At 38.8% G+C, this 24845-nt stretch overlaps 2 protein-coding genes across 3 annotated transcripts in view; one reads left to right on the forward strand and one right to left on the reverse strand.

Moving 5' to 3' along the window:
• Positions 1-193: 193 nt before the first annotated feature.
• Positions 194-6229, forward strand: GNG10 (G protein subunit gamma 10). 2 transcript variants are annotated; one of them, XR_015132132.1, is made up of 4 exons: positions 194-308; positions 3920-4051; positions 4722-4907; positions 5279-6229. XR_015132132.1 is itself a non-coding variant. In XM_086315964.1 (3 exons), exons 1-2 carry the CDS (start codon positions 228-230, stop codon positions 4043-4045), a joined length of 207 nt encoding a protein of 68 aa, XP_086172090.1. In that variant the 5' UTR covers positions 194-227; the 3' UTR covers positions 4046-4051; positions 5279-6229. The 2 variants fall into 2 exon arrangements, 1 of the variants encoding a protein (XP_086172090.1); XM_086315964.1 differs by lacking the exon at positions 4722-4907.
• Positions 6230-12273: 6044 nt separating this feature from the next.
• SHOC1 (shortage in chiasmata 1) overlaps positions 12274-24845 on the reverse strand; it is an 85993-nt gene continuing 73421 nt past the window's right edge. Inside the window, exons 27-30 of the mRNA XM_086414132.1 lie at positions 17942-18073; positions 16199-16348; positions 14595-15555; positions 12274-12467 (exon numbers count right to left, since the gene is read on the reverse strand). Of these exons, the coding sequence (XP_086270258.1) occupies positions 12367-12467; positions 14595-15555; positions 16199-16348; positions 17942-18073 (1344 nt within the window). The 3' untranslated portion in view covers positions 12274-12366. The remainder of the gene's footprint in view (positions 12468-14594; positions 15556-16198; positions 16349-17941; positions 18074-24845) is intronic.

Consider the following 24845-nt stretch of genomic DNA (forward strand, 5'->3'; position numbering starts at 1 on the left):
CTCTCGGCTTAGAAGGAGAGTTAGGTGTCAGTCAACTCGGGATCCCGAGGTGTCGCGTACCCGTGGTTCTGTCATCTCTGAGAGCGGCCGCGTGGCTAGGCCGGGCGCCGGGGGCGGGCGGCAGGGCGGGCACAGCAGCTTCCCCGCCCCGGGGCGGTGCCGCGCCTCCCGGCCTCGCGTCTCGCTGCCGGCCGCCCGCCGGTCCTCTCGTAGCCCAGGCCGCCGCCATGTCTTCCGGGGCCAGCGTGAGCGCCTTGCAGCGCCTGGTGGAGCAGCTCAAGCTGGAGGCCGGCGTGGAGAGGATCAAGGTGAGGCTGGCGCCTGGCCTCGGGCGCGGAGACCGCCCGCTCCCGCCCCGTCCCGCCCCGTGCCGCCGTCCGCGGGCCTGAGAGGAGCAGGCCGCTCCCGGGCGGAGGGTTGCGGAGCCGACCCCGGCGCTGGCCGGGGAGCCTGACGCGGTGGGCGGCCCTCAGGACGGCGCCCGGCCTGGCTCGCGCGGCCCGGCCTCTGTGGGTGGGAGTCCGCGCAAGGCCGGGGCCGGACTCCAGCGCCCGGGAGAGGCGGCGGCGCGGGGACCCGAGAGGGAGGCCTGGTCTGGGGGCTCCGGGGAGAAGCTCCTGTCTCCGCGAGCGCTGTCCGGGACCGAGCGCCCCGGGGCGGTCAAGTTTCAGTGATGCGGACAATGACTCGGGGTGCGGGGCAGAGGCGAGGACCCCAGGAATGGAGGCGACTCTCTGGTGGCCTCCCCTCCCCGAACTCGGCGGGTGCGGGAGAAGGGGGTCCTGAGCTGCGGAGGCGACTGAATGGACGGGCCTCGGTGATGGGTTGATAGGATGCGAGGGGAGGAGGGCATTGCCCGGCTTTCCGGCCTGGTAACGGGATGGATGGCGTGGCCATTCGCTACGGTAGGGGCGAGAGATGGTGCGTTCAGTTTCGGCTACGTGGACTTTGAAGAGATGCCCGGGAGCTGTTTGACTGCTTTGGCCGAAGCTCAGAGAACAAAGCTGAAAGACCGCAGGGGAGTGAAAACTGAAGTTACCGGAGCGTGGAAGCCAGGGACCCGCTGAAAGAGATGGCTGTGAGAAGAGAAGCGAGAGAAAGCCGGGATACTGGAGCGCCGAAGGAGAGGTTATCAAAAACTGGGGCCTTTGTTTAGTGTTTAGTCACTTGATAAAAAGCCTCTGGTGTGTAATTGTGTTTACCAACTAGCATACAGCATTATTTGTAGAATGTGTGTGTGAATGAATGAACACTACTCTGATACTCGTGGACCGGATAGTGCCTTTACTCTGGACCACGCCCTATTCTGTGCACTGAAAATACGGTGATTCCTTGGGGGAAGGTAAATAATAAACATATTAACCAATAAATAAAATAATTTCAGAAAGTGATGTGAAGATTATATACAAGGTAAAGAGAGAGTTGTGGAATACAAAGGAGGCTTCAGTGACATAGTTATAGAAGCCAAATATAAATTATAATAGGATAGGCAGACACTTTTTGAAAAAAAAAATCTGGTTTTAAAGAAGAAACTTTTTTTTTTTTAATTTAGGAAATGAAAAGCTGTATTTTGAGGTGAGAGGAAGGAACACACTGTATTTCTAGGTCAAGGGGGAGAAACAAAGGGAGGAGAACTGGAGGTAGAGACAGGGAGTCTGAGGGTGCCTGGGATTGGAGGGGGCACCTTCTGAGATAAGAAAGGAAGAAAGATATGTGTAAACATATATATTTCCAGATAGAGACCTAAGAACTTGTATGATGACAAATGTCTTTGTGGAATAGGAGGCCGAGTTTTCTTTTAGGGCAGAAAAAAGGGGAACTAATGGAGTCACAAGAGCTGAGGATGGGGGAGAGAGCGCTGTGGGGATTGCCAAAGAACCCCCAGCAGACACATTCGGAGACACCTTGCGATTCCGAAGACCTAGCTACTGTGAGATTGATTGTCTTATTTTCCTTCTTCTTTTTCTTCTTTTGTCTCTAGCAGCATTTTGGCCACCCAGGCATCTGTGGTGAATGGTGGTTGATCCAAGTGGTGAGTTAGCAGGGGAGATTTGCCAGAAAGATAGAAATGGGAGTAGAGAGCAAGGAGTCCGAGGGTCTGGCTAGAAGGAGGCTGAACCGAGAAGGAACAGAGCCAGCCTCCCTGTGATGGGCCAGATGAAAAAGGAAGAGATGTTCCCCTTGAGGTCAAAGAGCAGGTGTAGTGAGAAGGCAGGAAGCAGCAGGAGAGATTGTGATCAGAAGGTAGGATGTTGGAGTGTGCAATTTCAGACGCGGAGCAGTGTTGGCTATAACTGTTGGTGTTGAGGAGGTTGTTTGAGGAGAAGAGCTCAGGAAATGGAAATTAGGATTGCTGGAAATGTTGAGGATGATGTTGGGGCCTGAGATGGAAAGAAAAACCGTAAGCCGGATGTCTGCCTATCCTGGGAAGTAGCTGGGGGAGGTATTCTTATCTGCATTTTAAAAATAGTTACAGGTGATGAAACTAAGGCCAGGAGAAGTCAAGTGACTTGCTCAAAGTCACGCAGCTTCTTTGTGGGGTGTCCTCATGGGAGTATGGTTTAGGGTGCTTGGCAGGATTTTTCTCAGGCAGCACCTTAGGGAGTCACAGCCATCCAGGGTCTCTGGTCTGCCTCATTTCAGGGCTCAGTGACAGACGGATGTTCTCAGCACATCCAGAGATGTCTTTTCTTTTGCAGACTTGCTAACTGGTAAATAAAGCAGAATACTGGTTTCAAAGCATTTGATGGGAGGCACCCCTTTCCATTGATTGGAATGCTCAGTATCGTTACAAGGACCCTTACTTGCTTTGGAGAAGTCGCTCAGAAGTTGATTGGTCAGCCTGGGCTCCAACCAAGGAAAGGAATATGATTTCAGTGGGGTTTAGCCCACTTCCATTGAGAGGATACAACTTCTAAGGGTTGGGCTTACACTCTCCCAGGCCAGAGTCTCTGCCCCTTGAAAGTGCAAGAGAAATCTTGACCACCTAATTCTTCTCCTATTTTCTCTGCATATCTTCCACCTTAACTTTTTGACCATATTATTTAGGCTAGCGTCTAGTTAGTCCCACTTTTCTGGGGGTCCTAGGAGATAGTCTCTTTCTACCCATCATGTGTGGAGTTCCCCTGTTCCCTCTGAAGGAGACATAATTAGCATGAGCATAATTGGTTCCAGATTTCTTTTGAATTAATAACTTATGAGAGTCCCTTGGACAGCAAGGAAATCAAACCAGTCAGTCCTAAAGGAAATCTACCCTGAATATTCATTGGAAGGATTGATACTGAAATTCTATTATTTTGGCCACCTGATACAAAGCGCTGACTCATTGGAAAGTGCTTTATGTGCATTAACTCATTTAATTATTACATCAACTCACTGAGGTAGGCACTATTACAAATACATTTCCCAGATGAGAAGTAATGTGCCCAGAGGCTGCACTCTTGACCAGTAAGCTATTCTGCTTCAAAAGCATGATGGAGGAACCTCATCACTTGCTTTGAGCAGACTGGATAAGGCTCTACCAAGCCTTGTAAATATTAAAACAGTCTGTCCACATGGCAAATCTGGATATATCAATGCATGGTTTATAAGTGAAAATTTGTAAAGGGCACATTAGGATAAGCTACTTCTTTACACTTTGTCTCAAAACCAGGATTCTATATGGGTGAAAAATATGTTTTCTCTTTCCTTGGTCGAATAAGCCACTAAAACAAAAAGGCCCTAAATCAGAGTTCATAGAAGTTGTAACTTTCCCTTTTTGGAGTTCAGTTATTAGAACTTGCAGCAAAAAGAGACTCTTGGAGGTTGTAGAAAGTGTGACCTTTATCAGGTTGTACGATCATTTTTCAGAGTTTCAAGTGACTGCTGGATGGATCTGGCTGTGAGCAGCATGTCAGGAGCTCGTGTCCCTTTGTTCCAGGTCTCTCAGGCGGCCGCGGAGCTTCAGCAATACTGCATGCAGAATGCCTGCAAGGATGCCTTGCTGGTGGGCGTTCCAGCTGGAAGCAATCCCTTTCGGGAGCCCAGGTCCTGTGCTTTACTCTGAAGACTGGTGAGTAATGATACCCCAGGCCATCTTGGGGCCATGGGATTATCCTGGGGCTTCTTACATTTCTACTGTTCTTGAGGAAATTAAAATAAATCTCAGCAAAATGCACAACTTTACCTGAAGGGTGACTCTAATCTGCTGGCTTGTGAAATACATCTAATTAGGAGAGCCTCAATCCCCTTGTACTAACTCACCAGATGATAATATCCTTATGTACTTGAGCTTTTGAGCTGACTTGGCCAACAGTAATTTCTTGTCCTTAATACCGTCTTCTCTGTCCTTACACCATCCTGGAGTTGTGATGTTGCTTGGTGCTGTCAACTGACTGGTTACTCTTGGGACTAAGCACTCTGCAGAGGAGACTCGTTCCTGCCACCAGCTGTGATTTCTTTCCTAGAGGCTTTCAGAATGTATTTCTGTGTATTAATGGAGGAACAAATGTAGTAACTGGGGAAAGTGTAAGTAGGATTAAAAGAGCCTTAAAAATGTATTCTTGAAATGAAAACACCTCTTTAAAGGGTAGCCTACATTTCCTGGGTTCTAATGTGTTATATGGGGTCTTAATTCATATTTTCACTTTTTTTTTTTAAGAGGTCAGGGCATAAATTATTAGTCTTTTGGGGCCAGTATATTTCAAGTTACATATTCTCAGGAGTGTTTATGGGTTCTCCAGGTGGCGCAGTGGTAAAGAATCCGTCTGTCAATGCAGGAGATGCAGTTTCGATCCCTGATCTGGGAAGAACCCCTGGAGTAGGAAATGGCAATCGCTCCAGTATTCTTGCCTGGAAAATTCCATGAACAGACAGAGGAGCCTGGCAGGCTACAGTCCATGGACTCACAAAGAGTCAGATACAACTGAGTGAGCACACACACATACACAAGGGGTGTTTATACAGGAAGTAATCATCTTAGGTCTTTTTTCATATACTTGAAAAGGAAATTATTCACGTTAACAAGAAGGAAGTAATAATACTATTAGGTGCTATTGTATCTTTTAATGGAAAATGTCTACATTTATGATATTAAAATAATAGTCTTATGTTGGCATAGCATTTGTCTTTTTACAAAGCACTTTCATGGGTGTTACTCATTCAATGGTGTGGTTTGGATTTTCTGATATTAACCTATTACTTTCTACTTTGAGAACCCTAAACTGACCTATGAAATAATGACTAGTTAATTTTATGTATAAATCTTACTAAGTGAAAACCTACCAAATTTTCTTTACAGTAGAGAAGAAGTTGGCTGAAGAATGCTTTCAAGCACAAACTGATGAATGCCTGCCTCCAAATTTCAAGAAAACACTTCTCTAACCACGTGACTTCTAGATATTTCACAGGACCGTTCCTGTGACCTGGTCCTTTAGCCAACATTCTACAGAAATCGATGTTTCTACTCAATAAGGAAACTGGGTGAAGGTGGAGATTTTAAATAATAATGGCCTGATTCTTTGTTGAAGTGCTTTATACTTAAACAAAAACCTTACCGCCAAATATACCAAAATACACTTCTTTCATTAAGTGAATTACTAGCGTTTCTATGCCTGGAATGTTATGTATGTTTTATTTACTAGATGTTTACATTTTGGGAAGGAAAACAGTGTTCTTTGTTAAAAAATTGAATATTTGTAATTTGCTGTTCCCAACTAAGATCTTTATACCATAACAAAATTTGTTCTTTTCTCATGAATTTATAATTTCTAAATGAAGACAGGCAAGTATAAAATTGGGGGAAAAATGGGCTTTGTTAATCAAATGATGTCTTGATTTTTCTAAATGAGGAGATTGTTTTATTTTCAAGACTAAGCATGGGATCTGTTTCTTAGCAACCTTGTTTGAAAAGATGAATGTTGTTTTCTGTATGAGACTGCCCCATCCTGTATATGAAGCAGATTTGATCTTCGTCTTAAGTTCCTCTACTTAATAGGGGTGGTTTTACTTAAAAAAAAAATATACTAAATTATTTCATATTTAAATGTGATCTACAGAGCATTGCAAATGATTTTTTAAAAGTAATGTGGAAATATGACAACCTAAATGAATTTTTAATGTCACAGGTGTATTATTTTGATGATGTGCCTTTGATTTAATTTGGGACACTTAAAAGAATACTTTATTTGTGTTTGTTTTAATCTTTGAAGAACTTGGAAATAAAATTTCTGCTTAATTTCTACTAATGACAGCAACATTTTATGTCTGATTTTGTTTTAAGGCTTCATAGATTTTGTTTGCTTGGGCGATTGAGTGCTGAAAGTGGGAAGTGAAATTTTTGTTTACAAGTCCTTGTAGAATTTTGTGAAAAATAGGTATAATATGCAGACATATCTCAATTACTGGCAACATTTGCTCTTTGAGATAGCTATCTATTCTTGTTGTTCACTCGCTAAGTCGTGTCCAACTCTGGAACCCCGTGGACTGCAGCATGGCCTGGCTTCCCTGTCCTTCACTGTCTCCTAAGTTTGCTCAGATTCATGTCCATTGAGTCAGTGATGCCATCCAACCCTCTCATCCTCTGTCACCCCCTTCTCCTCCTGCCTTCAATCTTTCCCAGCATCAGGGTCTTTTCCAATGAGTCGGCTCTTTGAATCAGGTAGCTAAAGTATTGGAGCTTCAGCTTCAGCATCAGTCCTTCCAGTGAATATTCAACATTGATTTCCTTTAGGATTGACTGGTTTAATCTCCTTGCTGTCCAAGGGACTTTCAAGAGTCTTCTCTAGCACCACAATTCAAAGGCATCAATTTTTCAGCACTTAGCCTTCTTTATGGTCCAGCTCTCACATCCATACTGGAAAAACCATAGCTTTGACTATATGGACCTTTGTCAGCAAAGTGATGTCTTTGCTTTTTAATACACTGTCTAGCTATGGATAAATCCATAGATAAATGGGGATATCTTTGAACATAAGTAGTGTTACAGTAGAGAATGTAGAAGTCATTACTTGGAACTCCTTTAACTTCCAGCCACTAAACTTCTAAATCTAAGTGATCTAAATCCTTTCCATGGGATCAAAATTCAGATGTCCCTTTTCTAACCCATTTATTCATTCTGTGGATCTGTTTCATCTTCTCTGAAGTGTCATATTATCAATTGTCCTTTCTGTCCTTTATCTTCAGCTTCTCTCTTGGATTCTTTTTATTAGCACTTAAACATTTTCTATTCTCCATCTTAACAACAAGAAGCATTTAGAAAAGTCTCCATTAAAAGACACATTTTCAGTTATAAAAGACTAGTAAGCCTTAGAGATCTGCTGTTCAGCATAGTGCCTATGGTTAAGAGAGCTGTACTGTTTACTTTAAAATTTGCTAAGAGTAAATTTTATGTTAATTGTTCTTATCACAAAAATAATAAGGCAGGAAGAAACTTTTGGAAGTAATGGGTAAGTTTATGGCATAGATTGTGTTGTGGTTTCATAGGTATATACTTATCTCCAAACTCATTAAGTTGTATACATTAATTATGTACAGCTTTTGATGTGTCAGGAAAAAAAAAACACCTCTTGATTTCACTTTCCCTTTGGCAAAAACTTGGTAAGATAGTACAAGAAAAATATAGACATCTCACATATGAATATAGTTGCGTCTTAAATATAAGCAAATCAGGTTCAGTAGTTTATCAAGAGAGAAGATACAAGCTGACAAAGCTAGTTCAACATAAGCAAAGCATTGTTATTCTTTACATGAAGGGTTTAAAGAAGAGAATTTATGCCAGCAAGTCATTTGATAAAATTCAGTAGTTGTTCTGAATAAAAACAAAGTGAATTCGTGAAATGAGAAAGAAATTAAAGATGATAAAGGCAGTTTATTAAAACCAACAGTAAATTTAATATTACACGGTGAAATGTGGGAGCATTCAGTATATTAGAAACAATCAAGATACTTTTTTTTATCACCACTATTCAGCATTACTTTGGAAGTTTTGGCTAATGCAGTAAGATGAAAAAAATGAAATGGTGTAAACATTTAAGAAGTAATATCTGCATTTATGGGTTATATAATTTTACACTTTGAAAACTCAAGAGTTTAGTAAAAAGAATACTTGAGTTTGTAATACAATTTAGGAGGGTGGCTAAATGTAAAGTAGATATAAAAAAATAAAAAGTATTTTCTACACAGACAATAGTTAAAAATGGAAATGGACACATCTTTGTAAACTAACTATAATCTTAAAAGTAGAAATGGAAACTGTATCCCATTTCTACTTTAATGACAAAGCTATAAAAAATACTCAGAATACATTTAACAAAAGTGCAAGAATCAAAGAAAAATTTTACCAATGTTTATAGAACAGAATCTAAAATTTCAGGATTATAGGATGATGTCATTAAAATGCAATCTTACTAAAATTTATGTAGATTATTGGAATTCCTTTTTTATTTTTTAAGAGAAGTTAGTTAAAATAACTGAAAATTTATATGGAAAATCAAGAGTCCAAGAATAGCTTTTAAAACTCTGTGTGTGTGAGTGTGTATAAAACATGGGAGGGTAAAACTTGCCTTACCAGGTACTAACTTACTTTGAAACTGCTGAATCAAAATGATATGTTTTAAAAAAACAAATTCAAAATAAACAATATTATTGTGGTCCTAGGAATAGCCAAATAGATGATTGAATTGATCATAATAGTACAGAAGTAGGCCTGATTTTTTTTTTTTTCCTATTCAAGGGAAACAAATGGTGTTGGCATTACTGGCAATCCATTTAGAAGGAAATAAAATTGGGCCTGTATTATACTCTGTAAAAAAATTCCACATAGGTTAAAGAAAGGTGATACACAGGCATCAGAAGGAAAGTTAGAATAGTTGTGTAACTTCAGGGTAAAAGAGGGCTTCCTAAAAAAAGCAGGAAACCCAGAAATCAAAAAAGAAAAGGGGTGTATACTTGATCAAATTAAATGTAATAAATAAATAAGCAATTTAAATAGATAAGTATGAAATTTAAAATTCTTGTACAGTAAAAACAATAAAGCAAATAAAAAAGCAAAAGCAGAAGACATGTTTTCTTCAGCTTTCATTTTGGATTGCTACAGTTTGCACTCCCCATCCCCACCAACCCAGGCTACTCCCACTTATTACAATTGTTGGATTGTTTGCTTTAGGGCAGGCTTATTATTTGGGGAGAAAAACCAGACTCTTACTGTGAGAGGCAAAGAGTGGGACACCCTGGTGTTTGTGCCCAGTTGTATGCTGAGTCTCAGTGACAAGGGAAGGAGTATCACCTCCCCCTACAATTGCAAGGGGCAGCTGATATTCTGATGAGTCTGACAAAGTTTGGGCTGGGCCTAGGAACTTGGGGGTAAAGCCACTCAAAGGTCCTCAGAGGAGAGCATCACAACTACCAGTCATAGATCTAAGTTTGGGCAAGTAACTCCCCTTCAAACATAAAAAAAACGTAACGGGGAAATGCTCTGAGAGAAAGAATGGAAGTTTCCATGGCAAGAAACTGGGAAGTTGGGACTATTCTAAGTATCTTCATGTGATGTGGTGTTTGGGAGAGGATCTTGGAGGCTGGACTGACACTTGTAAGCCCCTAATAAAGGCCTTTCCAGACCCTTCAGGCTTCTATGGACCAACCCAACTGCTTCAGTCGGTGCTGAAGCAGAGCTCATTTACTCATATTCTCTGTTCCTAGGGTACCAACACAGACCTGCCTCTCAATAATACCTCTGATAATGGGCTTCCCAGGTGGCGCAGTGGTGAAGAATCCACCTGCCGATGCTGGAGACTTGGGTTAGATCCCTGGGTCAGGAAGATTCCCTGAAGAAGGAAATGGCTACCTGCTCCAGTATTCTTGCCACTGTTGGGCAACAGCACAAGAGGCTGCTCCAGGCCCAGGTAAAATGAATGTGTCCTTAAACACCAAGCATCACTGAGAAATGCAGGCAGAAGGGCTCAGGTGCTTTCACTGCATTTGGTGAGGAGGCAGAGGGGTGTGTGTTGATAGCTTGGCCTAAGCTTGCCTCAGTGTAGGGCGTTGAAGAAACTCGTCTCCTCTGCAAGCTGATTAAAGATGGGATCAAGGAGATCTGCAAGCTGGGAAGACAGCCTTACCTTGGTTTAGGAGCAAACCTGCTGAAACTAAGAAAGTACAATAGAAATTCTAATAAAATTTCCAGAAATAATTTCTCTTTGAAGTCTCCACCGTCCACATACTCAAGCAAAACCAAACATCCTATATATAAATAAAAGAGAGTTGATGTAAAGTCGAGCCTGTTTCCAAAGGGAGGACGTGTATCAAACACTGAAGAGAAATCAAGTGAGGTGATGTCTGAATGTCCATTGGATCTCAGAAGGTACAAATCAGTTTTAGTAGTAACAGGATGACCATTTCAGAAACCAGGAAAGAGACAGGAAGAATATGCCTATGGTCTTCAACCATTTTTGCCAAAATAATGTTCAAAATCCATGTACCTCCATTTTGCTGGTGGTGGTGGCTTAGTTGCTAAGTCATGTCCAACTCTTGGTGACCCCATAGACTGTAGCCTGCCAGGCTCCTCTATCCATAGGATTTCCCAGGCAAGAAAACAGGAGCAGGTTGCCGTTTCCTCCGTTTCCAGAGGATCTACTCGACCTAGGGATCGAACCTACATTGCTTGTATAGCTGGTGGATTCTTTACCACTGAGCCACCAGAGATTCCCATACCTCCATTTTAGAGACATATAAAAGTTTCATTATAACTCTGAGTAGCTGCAAAGAATAAAATTTTATTAGAAATATTGACATTTTAAAATTAAAACATCTTTTAAATGTATTCAATGGAATATAATTACTATAGGAATTAGAAACCTACAATCATCTATTTAAAAATATACCAACTATAAGACTGATCTATACATCAGTGTCTCTTTTGCTGTCTTGTACACAGGGTTATTGTTACCATCTTTCTAAATTCCATATATATGCGTTAGTATACTATATTGGTGTTTTTCTTTCTGGCTTATTTCTTTGTATAATAGGTTCCAGTTTCATCCACCTCATTAGAACTGATTCAAATGTATTCTTTTTAATGGCTGAGTAATACTCCATTGTGTATATGTACCATAGCTTTCTTATCCATTCATCTGCTGATGGGCATCTAGGTTGCTTCCATGTCCTGGCTATTATAAACAGTGCTGCGATGATATGGAATTTAGAAAGATGGTAACAATAACCCTGTGTACGAGACAGCAAAAGAGACACTGATGTATAGATCAGTCGTATGGACTCTGTGGGAGAGGGAGAGGGTGGGGAGATTTGGGAGAATGGCATTGAAACATGTATAATATCATGTATGAAACGAGTCACCAGTCCAGGTTCAATACACGATACTGGATGCTTGGGGCTGGTGCACTGGAACGACCCAGAGGGAGGGTATGGGGAGGGAGGAGGGAGGAGGGTTCGGGATGGGGAACACAGGTATACCTGTGGCGGATTCATTTCAATATTTGGCAAAACTAATACAATATTGTAAAGTTTAAAAATAAAATAAAATTTAAAAAAAAAAAAAGGAAAAAAAAAAAACCAACTATCCTCTCCAACTGTACAGGAAAGCATTCTTTCTCCCATATACTGACAGTTGATATTATGAATTCTCAAAAATTTTGCTGATCTGATAGGTGAAAAAATAGTAACTTATTGTTTTAATAGGTATTTGCCTGATAAATAATGAAGCTACATACGGTTTTAAATAAGTTCCCGGCTATTTTTGTTTCTTCTGTGAGAAATATCTATTCAAATTTTGCCCAGTTTTCTATTACGTTGTATTTTGCCTATCAATTTGTAGGAATTTGTTGTATATTAGGAATGTAAGCCCTTTTGCTATCATGTGGGTAGCAAATGTTTTCTCTTAGTGATTTGTTTGAATATTTTGTTTGTGAAGACAACATTTTGATTGGAAGTTCTCTAACTTCAGTTTTGCCCTAGGTTTTAAGTTGGTGGTGGAGGGTGAACTGTGGTGATCTTCACTTCTGAACTCAGAGGGTCAGACTGAGATGGAAGCTCCTTTCAAAGACTTGCTGGAGGCAGCGGGCCTTTGAGGAGACAGCAAAATAACCCTTAGATTATACACTCAGTAAGGTTTTCTGCCTCTCTTTAAAAAAAGGGCTCAATATATTTAGGTGAACTGGGGAGATATTTGGATCTTATAACAATATTTTGCTGATTAGAATACTTACAAAGATAAACTATAAAGTAGAATGTATATTATGAAATTTAATATAGGAACATCAAGAACATCTAAGAACAATAGCATTTTCTTTGATACGTGATCAAATCTAAATAATTTTATTACTAGTTTATCATTAAAAAAACAGTGAAATGTGGCATGCAGCACTACTCTTTCTTTCAAAAAAACCTCAGACGAGTTTGCCCGTCAAGCCTACCAGGGACTTTTTCATACACAAGACGTTGTTTTTTGAATTGCGCTGGTTGTAAGCACGTGAAATCTGTTAAAAGGAAGAAAAAAGAAAGCTGTTTTATTTCTGATAATAGTAAGTGTAGCTATTTTTTTTTCTCAAATGCTCAGGTGGATCTTGTCTCTTTATCATGTATTTACAGTGTTGAAACGTCCAAACTGAAATAAAAGAGTGACTATTAAAAATTAAATTTTTAGCACAAATGTGCCTATTCTTACAGGCCTGATACTAATTAGTGTAACACACATGTATGTGTATGTTCTTGCCTTGCACAAACAATTAAATCTCCCTGGATTTAAGACTCTTGCTTTTAAGTTTTCCTTAAGTCCATTTCTTAGTGCATATCTGTAATGTTGAAGAATTTATCCTGAGCTCTGATCATGGATGGACTCACCTTTCATGACTGTGTTAGATATGACACAGTTTGAAATATTCTAGATTTGTATACTTACAGAGGTTGATTGATTAAAGTAATAAAAAGAGAGGCTAAAATATTTAGAATGGTAGTAATTATTCCCAGCAATATAGTCTCATAATTGCAAGTTCTGGATACATTTTGAGGAAATTTAAAAGGCAATGCAGTAGATAATTTTTATCACAGAGACCACAAATATACATTCAAGACAAATGGAAAATTATCTTGATGTTATACCAATAGTTCTGGACAAATTTATGTCAGGACTTGACAGAGTACAAATAAAGAACACAATAAATTAATTTCATTTGAATGTAGATATGAAAAGCAAATAATAAATAGTAACCATATTCAATAGCATATATAAAAAAATCATTTCTTAAAAGCCACTTAGGTTCATCACATAAATGATTATAAGTATACCTGTAAATGTTGACTGATATTAATGTCAAGAGAGAAAACATTTTGATTTTCCCCAATAGGAACCAAAAAGAGTTTGAAATAAAATTCAGCATTTATTTCTTGCAAAAGTTCTTACAAAACTAGGGAAAGAATGCTGCTGCTGCTGCTGCTAAGTCACTTCAGTCGTGTCCGACTCTGTGCGACCCCATAGACAGCCCACCAGGCTTCTCCGTCCATGGGATTCTCCAGGCAAGAACACTGGAGTGGGTTGCCATTTCCTTCTCCAGTGCATGAAAGTGGAAAGTGAAAGTGAAGTCGCTCAGTCGTGTCCGACTCTTAGCGACCCCATGGACTGCAGCCTACCAGGCTCCTCCATCCATGGGATTTTCCAGGCAAGAGTACTGGAGTGGGGTGCCATTGCCTTCTCCCAGGGAAAGAATATTTCCCCTTAAAATCAGGAAAAAACAAATTATGACTATTTATGGGACCAAATCTAAATTTTGGGAATCCTAGAACTTACATGGTTTGGGGATTCTGTTTTAATAAAACAAAGAATTTAAGATTCTTTGGCACCCTTTGGCCTCACAAAATTGTCTGTGTAAAAGAGGAGTTTTGAAACTTCCAGCTTCTCCTTTCTTTTTATTTTTTTTTTCCCATCATAGTAAGGCCATCTTTGTATAGCCATCAGAGCTTAATATTTTGTTTTAAATGCTCAGACCAATGCAATAAGAAATACACAAAAGGTATAATAACCGAAAATGGGAAAATAAAGTCCTTTTAAAAACTGATATGATTAAATATTCAAAAACATCCTTTGTAAAATAGAGAGCCAATAATAGTATCTATTTAATAGGACTAACAATCAAATAATCCACATAAAGGGAATATAATAAGTTTTTAATAAATATTAGCTCATTAAATATCCCAGCTTGACAAAGAGGCTACTTTTCTAATTGGCTAATTTCTTTACTTACTTTTTGTTACTTTTAGCCTTCTGCTTGACTTAGATTTGTTCTGTGTTTTTATTTTAACTAATTTATTTTTTATTGAGGGGTAATTGCTTTACACAATTTTGCTGTTTTCTGTCAGACTTCAGTATGAATCAGCCATAACTTCTTCAGTTAAATGCTTAGTCATCTAAAGTTACAAGATTTTGACATAATTTTTTTGCATTTATTTTCTTAAAAGTCTATAATTAGAATTTTGATTTATTTGATGTCAAAGTTATTGAAGATTCTTAAGTGTAGTAATTAGAACAAAATTTTGTTTTAATTTGGAGATAATTCTATCTCTTAAAATTACTTTAGAGAGTAGTTTTATCAACTATTGAATCATGTTACCTGTTAATGAGTTGTTGTCTCCTGAGTTAGATGAAGACTCAGAGTGCCTTTTCTGTCCTAAACATTTTCCAGCTCTTTGGTAGAAATAAAGACTGTTGAATTCTTTTTGATTTACATTAGAATCAGAAGCACAGGATAAATCCAAACTGGGGACAGATGGTAATTCTTTCCAGAAAGTCTTTTTAGTCCCAGCATTTGAACTTTCACAGATGAAGCCTTCTAACTCATCTGACTGATATTTTCGCTGATTAATGAATAAATTATCTTTCTGAGAGTACCATTTGTCACATGTACTCTGCTCTGCACCACTCTGTAAGTTGAATGAATGATTCTGTTGTTCCCATACATTTCTCTTAAAGTTCCAATGAAGAGGAGGTTGAGAACCCTCAAGTGAAAAGACAGGAGCTGACAATTCTTTTTTTATAGGTCCTTTTTTTTCATGTGTTCCCTTTTTCTGATAATTTATAAAGTGAGGGGTGACTCTCTTCTGAGTGTTGATTGGTGATATTATAGTTTCATAATTCATTTCTGTTAGACCCAAAGAAAAGACATCTGACTCTGAATCATTCTGGTTCAGAAAGGAATTACCAGACACATTCCTTGCTTCCATATTAGTCAGAACAGAATTATTCTGTACCGTGTTAGGGTTACAACTAGACTCTTTCCAATGGCTGGTCTGATTGTAAGAACTCACAGATGGTAAAATGCCTGGCATTTCTTTTAATTCCATAAGGGAAGAGGTATAATTTGAAGTGCTGTTGGTGTCTTCATGTACTGTCTCTCCTAAGTCTGAATACTGATAATTGATATGTTCTTGAATGACAGAATCTGAAGAGCCAGAAGCTGAACTCTGAGAAGTAAAGTTTCTAGTCTGATCCCTGTTTTCCTGAGGTGATGAAATTTGAGGTGATTCTGTTATGGAAGGACTAATCTTGAATAAGGAAGTGATGCCACAAAAATGCTAAAAAATTTATAAAGTTAATTAATATAATAAATATGCAACATAAAAATCCATCAAGTAAATATAAATAATGATGCTTAACTATATGGAAATAAGGAAAACTATAAATAAGTAGTCCATTCAAAGATATTATATTGATCTATGAGAAGAGAACATAATTTGGCTCCCATTAAAAGAAAAACTTATTGTAATTTGCATCTATTTCCTAATCACTTAAAATAGAATTTTTAGTTACACAAGTTATCCATGAATACCATTTCCTTCATAAAAATTAAAGAGACTTACGGATAAGTCTAAAGTTCTCTTTAACTACTATCATGAAGGCATCAGAACTGTTTGGAAGAGATGATGTAAACACGTAAGAATAGAGTGTGTAATTGAATATCTGTGGGCATAATAACACTTCAAAATGATCTGCAATGTGATAAATGATTTGTGCAGAATTATAACTTTAAAATGTATAATGTGTTTGACAACTAGTGAGAATTCTATATGAAATTTAGCTGAAGTAAATTATTTCTTCACCCTTTGAAGTCCAAAACAAACTTGGATACCTTCATTTTGAAAACCATTATGATGAAAATACATACTCAAATGCAAAGGAAATAGACTCATAGAAGAATATGGATTTCAAATAACTAACCTTTAACACTTTTTCTGGAACTTCAGGTAGGAGTTCCTGAAGTTGACAAAGAGTTGCTAACAATATCCAGTTCAGTGAAGGTCCTTTATTTAACATGAGCTGAGCCACCAATGGAGTAACACTTGGAAAATCAAGTAAGTACATTTCTTCCTAGAAAAACGTTTAAGGAATAATCAGAAGTGGTCTTTTTACTCTGCTCACTCTAGCAGATTAAAATTGATGTCATTGCACCTACCACTCAATTTGAGATGCTTGGTGGAAAAAGTATGGCCAGGAGGGAAATAAATTTGTCTGTCAGTAAAGAGTCTAACACCCAGAATTGGGAAGGATCTTAAAGTTCATTGAGTCTAACCACTCATCCAGTGTGATTCATTATAGTTCATATCCTTCAAATGACAATTGTTATCTAATGATAGCTCTTCTAATGAGAAACCTTTTAGGAGACTTCATTATATAGCTCAAGATTTTTTCAGCTCTCTCTTTGTAGACCGTGTGCCATCATAGTTTGGTTAAAATAAACCATGTGCATGATGTCTAACAGATGTTACCATTTCGAAAAGGCCTATTATGAAGAGTATAGGAGAAACTTCTATCTAAGTCTAGAAGTATATGTTTTCAGAAAGATCTCATAAATGTCTAAAAATGTAGCCGCCACATTTATTACTAAATTCCTTTTTTTTTTCTGGGTTACATTGACTTTTTACATCTTCTTTGATTTTATCAAATGACAGACATGTTAGTAGATTGGACATGGCTTGGTAGGAAGGAAATTGCATATACATACACACAAAAATGTTCCGATCATGCCCATACTTGCTGATAGTACTATATTCTGTTTATGCAAATAAAAGTCCTATGATTTAATATATATGAATATTTTATTTGTTTTATAATTTTATTTTTTGAGTAGGTAAAATAGTCACACAGTTCAAAATTCAAAAGGACTAAAAGGTATATGGTAAAAAGTCCCATTCCTACTTCACAACCTCAGTTTTCTCTAGAGATAATCAATGATATCACTTTGTGGTATCTTTCCAGAGATATTTTATTCATTTGTAAATGAATACATATAAATATTAATTTCCCCCTTTCTTACACAAATGGTAGTGTACTGGCTGCTCTGCACTGCAACTTTTACATTTCATTTACTATATTTTGAAAGTCATTCCATGTTAGTATATAATGATCTCCATCCTCTTTCCATGATTTTAGGATTTGAATATATTTAAAAATAAGGTAACAGAAATACTAGGTTGGTATGAGAACCTGGAAATATTTATGCTTAAGCAAAAGGAATTTATAAAAATTAACTACCTAATCTTATAACTATTTCATAACTCTACTTTCACTTTGAATTATATAATTGAATTACTGATGAATCATGGAATGATAGAATTGTGCAATTCTCATATCTACTATTCTTGAATGTTTAAATGTAGAAATTAGAAAAATTATTATATTCTTAAAATATTAGACATTGAAGCCATTAGGTCATCCTAAAACAAGTTCATTTTGAAAGTTCATGAAAGAAGATCCCATTAAAATAGCTCTATGAAGTTGAAAAATACTCATAGTTCTGGAAAATTGTCTAAATAAATGTTGCGCTTTATGGCATTATGGCATATTGTTACATATGCTAATGCAAGCATGATAGAACAAGAAAATGGCTACCAGAAAGAGAATTCAAGTACATATATTTATATTTGCTCTGCAAATCTTCAATTTCTATGTTAGGAAATAAACCTTAGACGGTGCAACTTTAAGCCAGGACTTATCCAACCATTCATGAGGATCTCTTTTCGAGGTCATTAAATTGTGGTCAGCAATTTGTCGAATCATCAGTGCAGTCTCTTCCACTCCTGGGGCAATTATAAGCTAAAATATATTTTTTATGTTAGATTACAGGGAATACTAGGAAGCAAAATATATCATTCAAAAACTTGTTTACAATTTGAAGAAATAAAACCCTAGTAGATTCTAATCTTTGAACACTGTTTTGGACTATAAACAAAGCTGAGCACCGAAGAATTGATGCTTTTGAACTGTGGTATTGGAGAAGACTCTTGAGAGTCCCTTGGACTGCAAGGAGATCCAACCAGTCCATCCTTAAAGAGATCAGTCCTGAGTGTTCATTGGAAGGACTGATGTTGAAGCTGAAACTCTAATACTTTGGCCACCTGATGCGAAGAGCTGACTCATTGGAAAAGACCCTGATGCTGGGAAAGATTGAGGGCAGGAGGAGAAGGGGACGACAGAGGATGAGATGGTTGGATGGCATCACCGACTCAATGGACATGAGTTTGAGTAAACTCCGGGAGTTGGTGATGGACAGGGAAGCCTGGCATGCTGCAGTCCATGGGGGTCTCAGAGTCAGACACGACTGAGCAACTGAACTCAACTGAACTTAGATACAATTTGCTAATTTATCTATGTAAAATTCAGGATGTTTCATTTGTGAGGATAAACAATTTACTTTTCTTCTTTAAATATTATATCCTTATAGTTTCTAATTTTTGGAATTAAACTGTTTTTCTTAACTTCCATTTGGCATTTATTAGTATAGTCTTAGAGCAATATTGCATAGGAACCTGGAATGTCAGGTCCATGAATCAAGGGAAATTGGAAGTGGTCAAACAAGAGATGGCAAGAGTGAATGTCAACATTCTAGGAATTAGCGAACTGAAATGGACTGGAATGGGTGAATTTAACTCAGATGACCATTATATCTACTACTGTAGGCAGGAATCCCTCAGAAGAAATGGAGTGGCCATCATAGTCAACAAAAGAGTCCGAAATGCAGTACTTGGATGCAGTCTCAAAAACGACAGGATGATCTCTGTTCGTTTCCAAGGCAAACCATTCAATATCACAGTAATCCAAGTCTGTGCCCCAACCAGTAACGCTGAAGAAGCTGAAGTTGAACGGTTCTATGAAGACTTACAAGACCTTTTAGAACTAACACCCAACAAAGATGTCCTTTTCATTATAGGGGACTGGAATGCAAAAGTAGGAAGTCAAGAAACACCTGGAGTAACAGGCAAATTTGGCCTTGGAATACGGAATGAAGCAGGGCAAAGACTAATAGAGTTTTGCCAAGAAAATGCACTGGTCATAACAAACACCCTCTTCCAACAACACAAGAGAAGACTCTATACATGGACATCACCAGATGGTCAACACCGAAATCAGATTGATTATATTCTTTGCAGCCAAAGATGGAGAAGCTCTATACAGTCAGCAAAAACAAGACCAGGAGCTGACTGTGGCTCAGACCATGAACTCCTTATTGCAAATTCAGACTTAAATTAAAGAAAGTAGGGTAAACCACTAGACCATTCAGGTATGACCTAAATCAAATCCCTTATGATTATACAGTGGAAGTGAGAAATAGATTTAAGGGCCTAGATCTGATAGATAGAGTGTCTGATGAACTATGGAATGAGGTTCGTGACATTGCACAGGAGACAGGGGTCAAGACCATCCCCATGGAAAAGAAATGCAAAAAAGCAAAATGGCTGTCTGGGGAGGCCTTACAAATAGATGTGAAAAGAAGAGAAGCGAAAAGCAAAGGAGAAAAGGAAAGATATAAGCATCTGAATGCAGAGTTCCAAAGAATAGCAAGAAGAGATAAGAAAGCCTTCTTCAGTGATCAATACAAAGAAATAGAGGAAAACAACAGAATGGGAAAGACTAGGGATCTCTTCAAGAAAATCAGAGATACCAAAGGAACATTTCATGCAAAGATGGGCTCGATAAAGGGCAGAAATGGTATGGACCTAACAGAAGCAGAAGATATTAAGAAGAGATGGCAAGAATACACAGAAGAACTGTACAAAAAAGATCTTCACAACCCAGATAATCACAATGGTGTGATCACTGACCTAGAGCCAGACATCCTGGAATGTGAAGTCAAGTGTGCCTTAGAAAGCATCACTACAAACAAAGCTAGTGGAGGTGATGGAATTCCAGTTGAGCTATTCCAAATCCTGAAGATGATGCTGTGAAAGTGCTGTACTCAATATGCCAGCAAATTTGGAAAACTCAGCAGTGGCCACAGGACTGGAAAAGGTCAGTTTTCATTCCAATCCCAAAGAAAGGCAATGCCAAAGAATGCTCAAACTACCGCACAATTGCACTCATCTCACACGCTAGTAAAGTAATGCTCACAATTCTCTAAGCCAGGCGTCAGCAATATGTGAACCGTGAACTTCCTGATGTTCAAGCTGGTTTTAGAAAAGGCAGAGGAACCAGAGATCAAATTGCCGACATCCGCTGGATCGTGGAAAAAGCAAGAGAGTTCCAGAAAAGCATCTATTTCTGCTTTATTGACTAGGCCAAAGCCTTTGACTGTGTGGATCACAGTAAACTGTGGAAAATTCTGAAAGTGATGGGAATACCAGACCACCTGATCTACCTCTTGAGAAATTTGTATGCAGGTCAGGAAGCAACAGTTAGAACTGGACATGGAACAACAGACTGGTTCCAAATAGGAAAAGGAGTACGTCAAGGCTGTATATTGTCACCCTGTTTATTTAACTTCTATGCAGAGTACATCATGAGAAACGCTGGACTGGAAGAAGCACAAGCTGGAATCAAGATTGCCGGGAGAAATATCAATAACCTCAGATATGCAGATGACACCACCCTTATGGCAGAAAGTGAAGAGGAACTCAAAAGCCTCTTGATGAAGGTGAAAGAGGAGAGTGAAAAAGTTGGCTTAAAGCTCAACATTCAGAAAACAAAGATCATGGCATCTGGTACCATCACTTCATGGGAAATAGGTGGGGAAACAGTGGAAACAGTGTCAGACTTTATTTTTCTGGGCTCCAAAATCACTGTAGATGGTGACTGCAGCCATGAAATTAAAAGACACTTACTCCTTGGAAGGAAAGTTATGACCAACCTAGATAGCATATTCAAAAGCAGAGACATTACTTTGCCAACAAAGGTTCGTCTAGTCAAGGCTATGGTTTTTCCTGTGGTCATGTATGGATGTGAGAGTTGGACTGTGAAGAAGGCTGAGCGCTGAAGAATTGATGCTTTTGAACTGTAGTGTTGGAGAAGACTCTTGAGAGTCCCTTGGACTGCAAGGAGATCCAACCAGTCCATTCTGAAGGAGATCAGCCCTGGGATTTCTTTGGAAGGAATGATGCTAAAGCTGAAATTCCAGTACTTTGGCCACCGCATGCGAAGAGTTGACTCATTGGAAAAGAGTCTGATGCTGGGAGGGATTGGGGGCAGGAGGAGAAGGGGACGACAGAGGATGAGATGGCTGGAAGGCATCACTGACTTGATGGACGTGAGTCTGAGTGAACTCTGGGAGTTGGTGATGGACAGGGAGGCCTGGCGTGCTGCGATTCATGGGGTCGCAAAGAGTCGGACACGACTGAGCGACTGATCTGATCTGATCTGATCTGAGTATAGTCTTTTCAGAGAAGGCAATGGCACCCCACTCCAGTACTCTTGCCTGGAAAATCCCATGGACGGAGGAGCCTGGAAGGCTGCATCCATGGGGTCACTAAGAGTCAGACACGACTGAGCGACTTCACTTTCACTTTTCACTTTCATGCATTGGAGAAGGAAATGGCAACCCACTCCAGTGTTCTTGCCTGGAGAATTCCAGGGACGAGGGAGCCTGGTGGGCTGCCGTCTATGGGGTCCCACAGAGTTGGACATGACTGAAGCAACTTAGCAGCAGTATAGTCTTTTAAACATATTTGGTGTTTTATTTCATCTGTATTAGAAGAAAAGAAATTTGGATGTCACTAGTAATATTTAATATTTTCTTTTTTGTAGGTTAAACCTAATAGTTCTCAAGTAAAAATAAGAATGAAAGATATAGTGCAATATTTTTTAAAAACAAAGTTGAAAAATAAGGATGTTTATAGATTAATTTGATGCTGTATTAAAAAAGAAAAACATATTTTGGTTTAATATGTTTTTTGGAATTGTTCATCCAATCATGGCTTACTTGATGGTAAGATACCCCTGCCAATATGTATGTGTTAAAACTGCATGCTCAGTCACTCAGTCGTGTCTGACTCTGTGACACCGTGAACTGTAGCCCTCCAGGCTCCTCCGTCTATGGGACTGCCCAGGCAAAAATGCTGGAGTGGGTTGCCATTTCCTCCTCCAGGGGATCTTCTGACCCAGAGATCGAACCTGCATCTCCTGCATTGGCAGGTGGATTCTTCACCACTGAGCCACCTGAGAAGTGTTAAACTTAACTCTAAAAGGAGTTTTTAATACTCCCTACTTCCTATCTGTCACTTATGTTTTCCTCCATGCCCTTCTCTCTTCTGAAATGCCAGCCTTTTCCTTCCGCTTTCATTTCTATTTTTATCTTCTTCATCTTTTGGATTTTGTTTACAGAAAGATATTTAATTCATGGGTTAGCAGTTTAAAGTGGATGGAGAATACTGCCCTAAACAATCATATCTTAATAATATAAATATTCTCTCCAGTGGTAGAAACTTAAGAAACAAAGACTGTACAAACTTCACAAAAATAATTATGACATTTTCTTTTCTTTCAAAAGAATAACAAATACAAAGCAATGGACATGAGTTCGAGCAAATTTCTGGAAATCGTGAAGGACAGGGAAGCCTGGAATGCTGTAGTCCCTGGGTTCACAAAGAGTTAGATATGACTTAGTGACTGAACAATAACATATGCATACTAAAGAAGGACTTTCTTTATATTAAATATACAGAATACACAGAAATACACGGTTTGATTTCAGATTTATTTTATTAAAAGTTTTGGATGTTTTGAGAAGATCTGAGACATTTAAATATAAATTTTATTTTAAAGGGCATAATTTTATAATGGTAATGACTATTACCTATACTCTAGGGTGGGGATTCTGGAGCTCCTAGCTAGACTTTGGGAGATTCAAGAACCCCTGCCTAACATTGTTTTCAAAAATTTGCATATGTGTATCTATACATTTTTCTACAAAGAGAGTTCGTAAGAAATTGATAGAACTTTTTTTGAATTTTAGAGTAAAATATGGGATGAAATACTAACAGTAAAATATTAGCAGTATTTTCTTTTAATTCAAGAAAATATATTTAAATTTTGCAATACTCTTTTTATGGCTAGGCTTTCCAAATGCTTGGCAATAAAAAAGTAATCCAACCTGATGGATTTTTTTCGGCCCTAAAGGCCAAAAATGCAAAAGGCCAAGAAATGCAAAAAAGCAAAATGGCTGTCTGAGGAGGCCTTACAAATAACTTGAAAACAAGAGAAGTGAAAAGCAAAGAAGAGCAAAGATATACCTATTTGAATGCAGAGTTCCACAGAATAGCAAGGAGAGATAAGAAAGCCTTCCTCAGAGATCAGTGCAAAGAAATAGAGGAAAACAATAGAAAGGGAAAGACTAGAGATCTCTTCAAGAAAATTAGAGATACCAAGGGAACATTTCATGCAAAGATGGGCTTGATAAAGGACAGAAATGGTATGGACCTAACAGAAGCAGAAGATATTAAGAAGAGGTGGCAAGAATACATAGAACTATACCAAAAAAATCTTCATGACCCAGATAATCACATTGGTGTGATCACTCACCTAGAGCCAAACATCCTGGAATGCAAAGTCAAGTGGGCCTTAGAAAGCATCACTGCGAACAAAGCTAGTAGAGGAGATGGAATTCCAGTTGAGCTATTTCAAATCCTGAAAGATGATGCTATGAAAGTGCTGCACTCAATATGTCAGCAAATTTGGAAAATTCAGCAGTGTCCACAGGACTGGGAAAGGTCAGTTTTCATTCCAATCCCTAAGAAAGACAATACCAAAGAATGCTCAAACTACCACACAATTGCACTCATCTTACACGCTAGTAAAGTAATTCTCAAAATTCTCCAAGCCAGACATCAACAATACATGAACTGTGAACTTCCAGATGTTCAAGCTGGATTTAGAAAAGGCAGAGGAACCAGAGATCAAATTGCCAACATCCACTGGATCATGGAAAAAGCAAGAGAGTTCCAGAAAAACATCTATTTCTGCTTTATTGACTATGCCAAAGCCTTTGACTGTGTGGATCACAATAAACTGTGGAAAATCCTGAAAGAGATGGGAATACCAGACCACCTGATCTGCCTCTTGAGAAACCGGTATGCAGGTCAGGAAGCAACAGTTAGAACTGGACATGAAACAACAGACTGGTTTCACATAGAAAAAGGAGTCTGTCAAGGCTGTATATTGTCACTCTGCTTATTTAACTTGTATGCAGAGTACATCATGAGAAATGCTGGGCTGGAAGAAGCACAAGCTGGAATCAAGATTGCTGGGAGAAATATCAATAACCTCAGATATGCAGATGACACCACCCTTATGGCAAAAAGTGAAGAAGAACTAAAGAGCCTCTTGTTGAATGTGAAAGAAGAGAACGAAAAAGTTGGCTTAAAGCTCAACATTCAGAAAACAAAGATCATGGCATCTGGTCCATCACTTCATGGGAAATAGATGGGGAAACAGTGGAAACAGTGGCAGACTTTATTTTTGGGGGCTCCAAAATCACTGCAGATGGCGACTGCAGCCATGAACTTAAAAGATGCTTACTCCTTTGAAGAGAAGTTATGACCAACCTAGACAGCATATTAAAAAGCAAAGACATTACTTTGCCAACAAAGGTCTGTCTAGT

The sequence above is a fragment of the Bos grunniens genome, chromosome 8, assembly GCF_055505025.1.
Source record: "Bos grunniens cultivar Pamir isolate PY7600 chromosome 8, Bosgru_T2T1.0, whole genome shotgun sequence".
In the NCBI taxonomy this organism is placed as follows: domain Eukaryota; kingdom Metazoa; phylum Chordata; class Mammalia; order Artiodactyla; family Bovidae; genus Bos; species Bos grunniens.

What these genes read in the sequence shown, in the direction of transcription:
- GNG10 (XM_086315964.1), top strand. Translation starts at nt 228, where the DNA reads ATGTCTTCCGGGGCCAGCGTGAGCGCCTTGCAGCGCCTGGTGGAGCAG. An exon ending in CCGGCGTGGAGAGGATCAAG is followed by an intron (nt 309 to 3,919) that starts GTGAGGCTGGCG and finishes CCTTTGTTCCAG; the next exon opens with GTCTCTCAGGCGGCCGCGGA.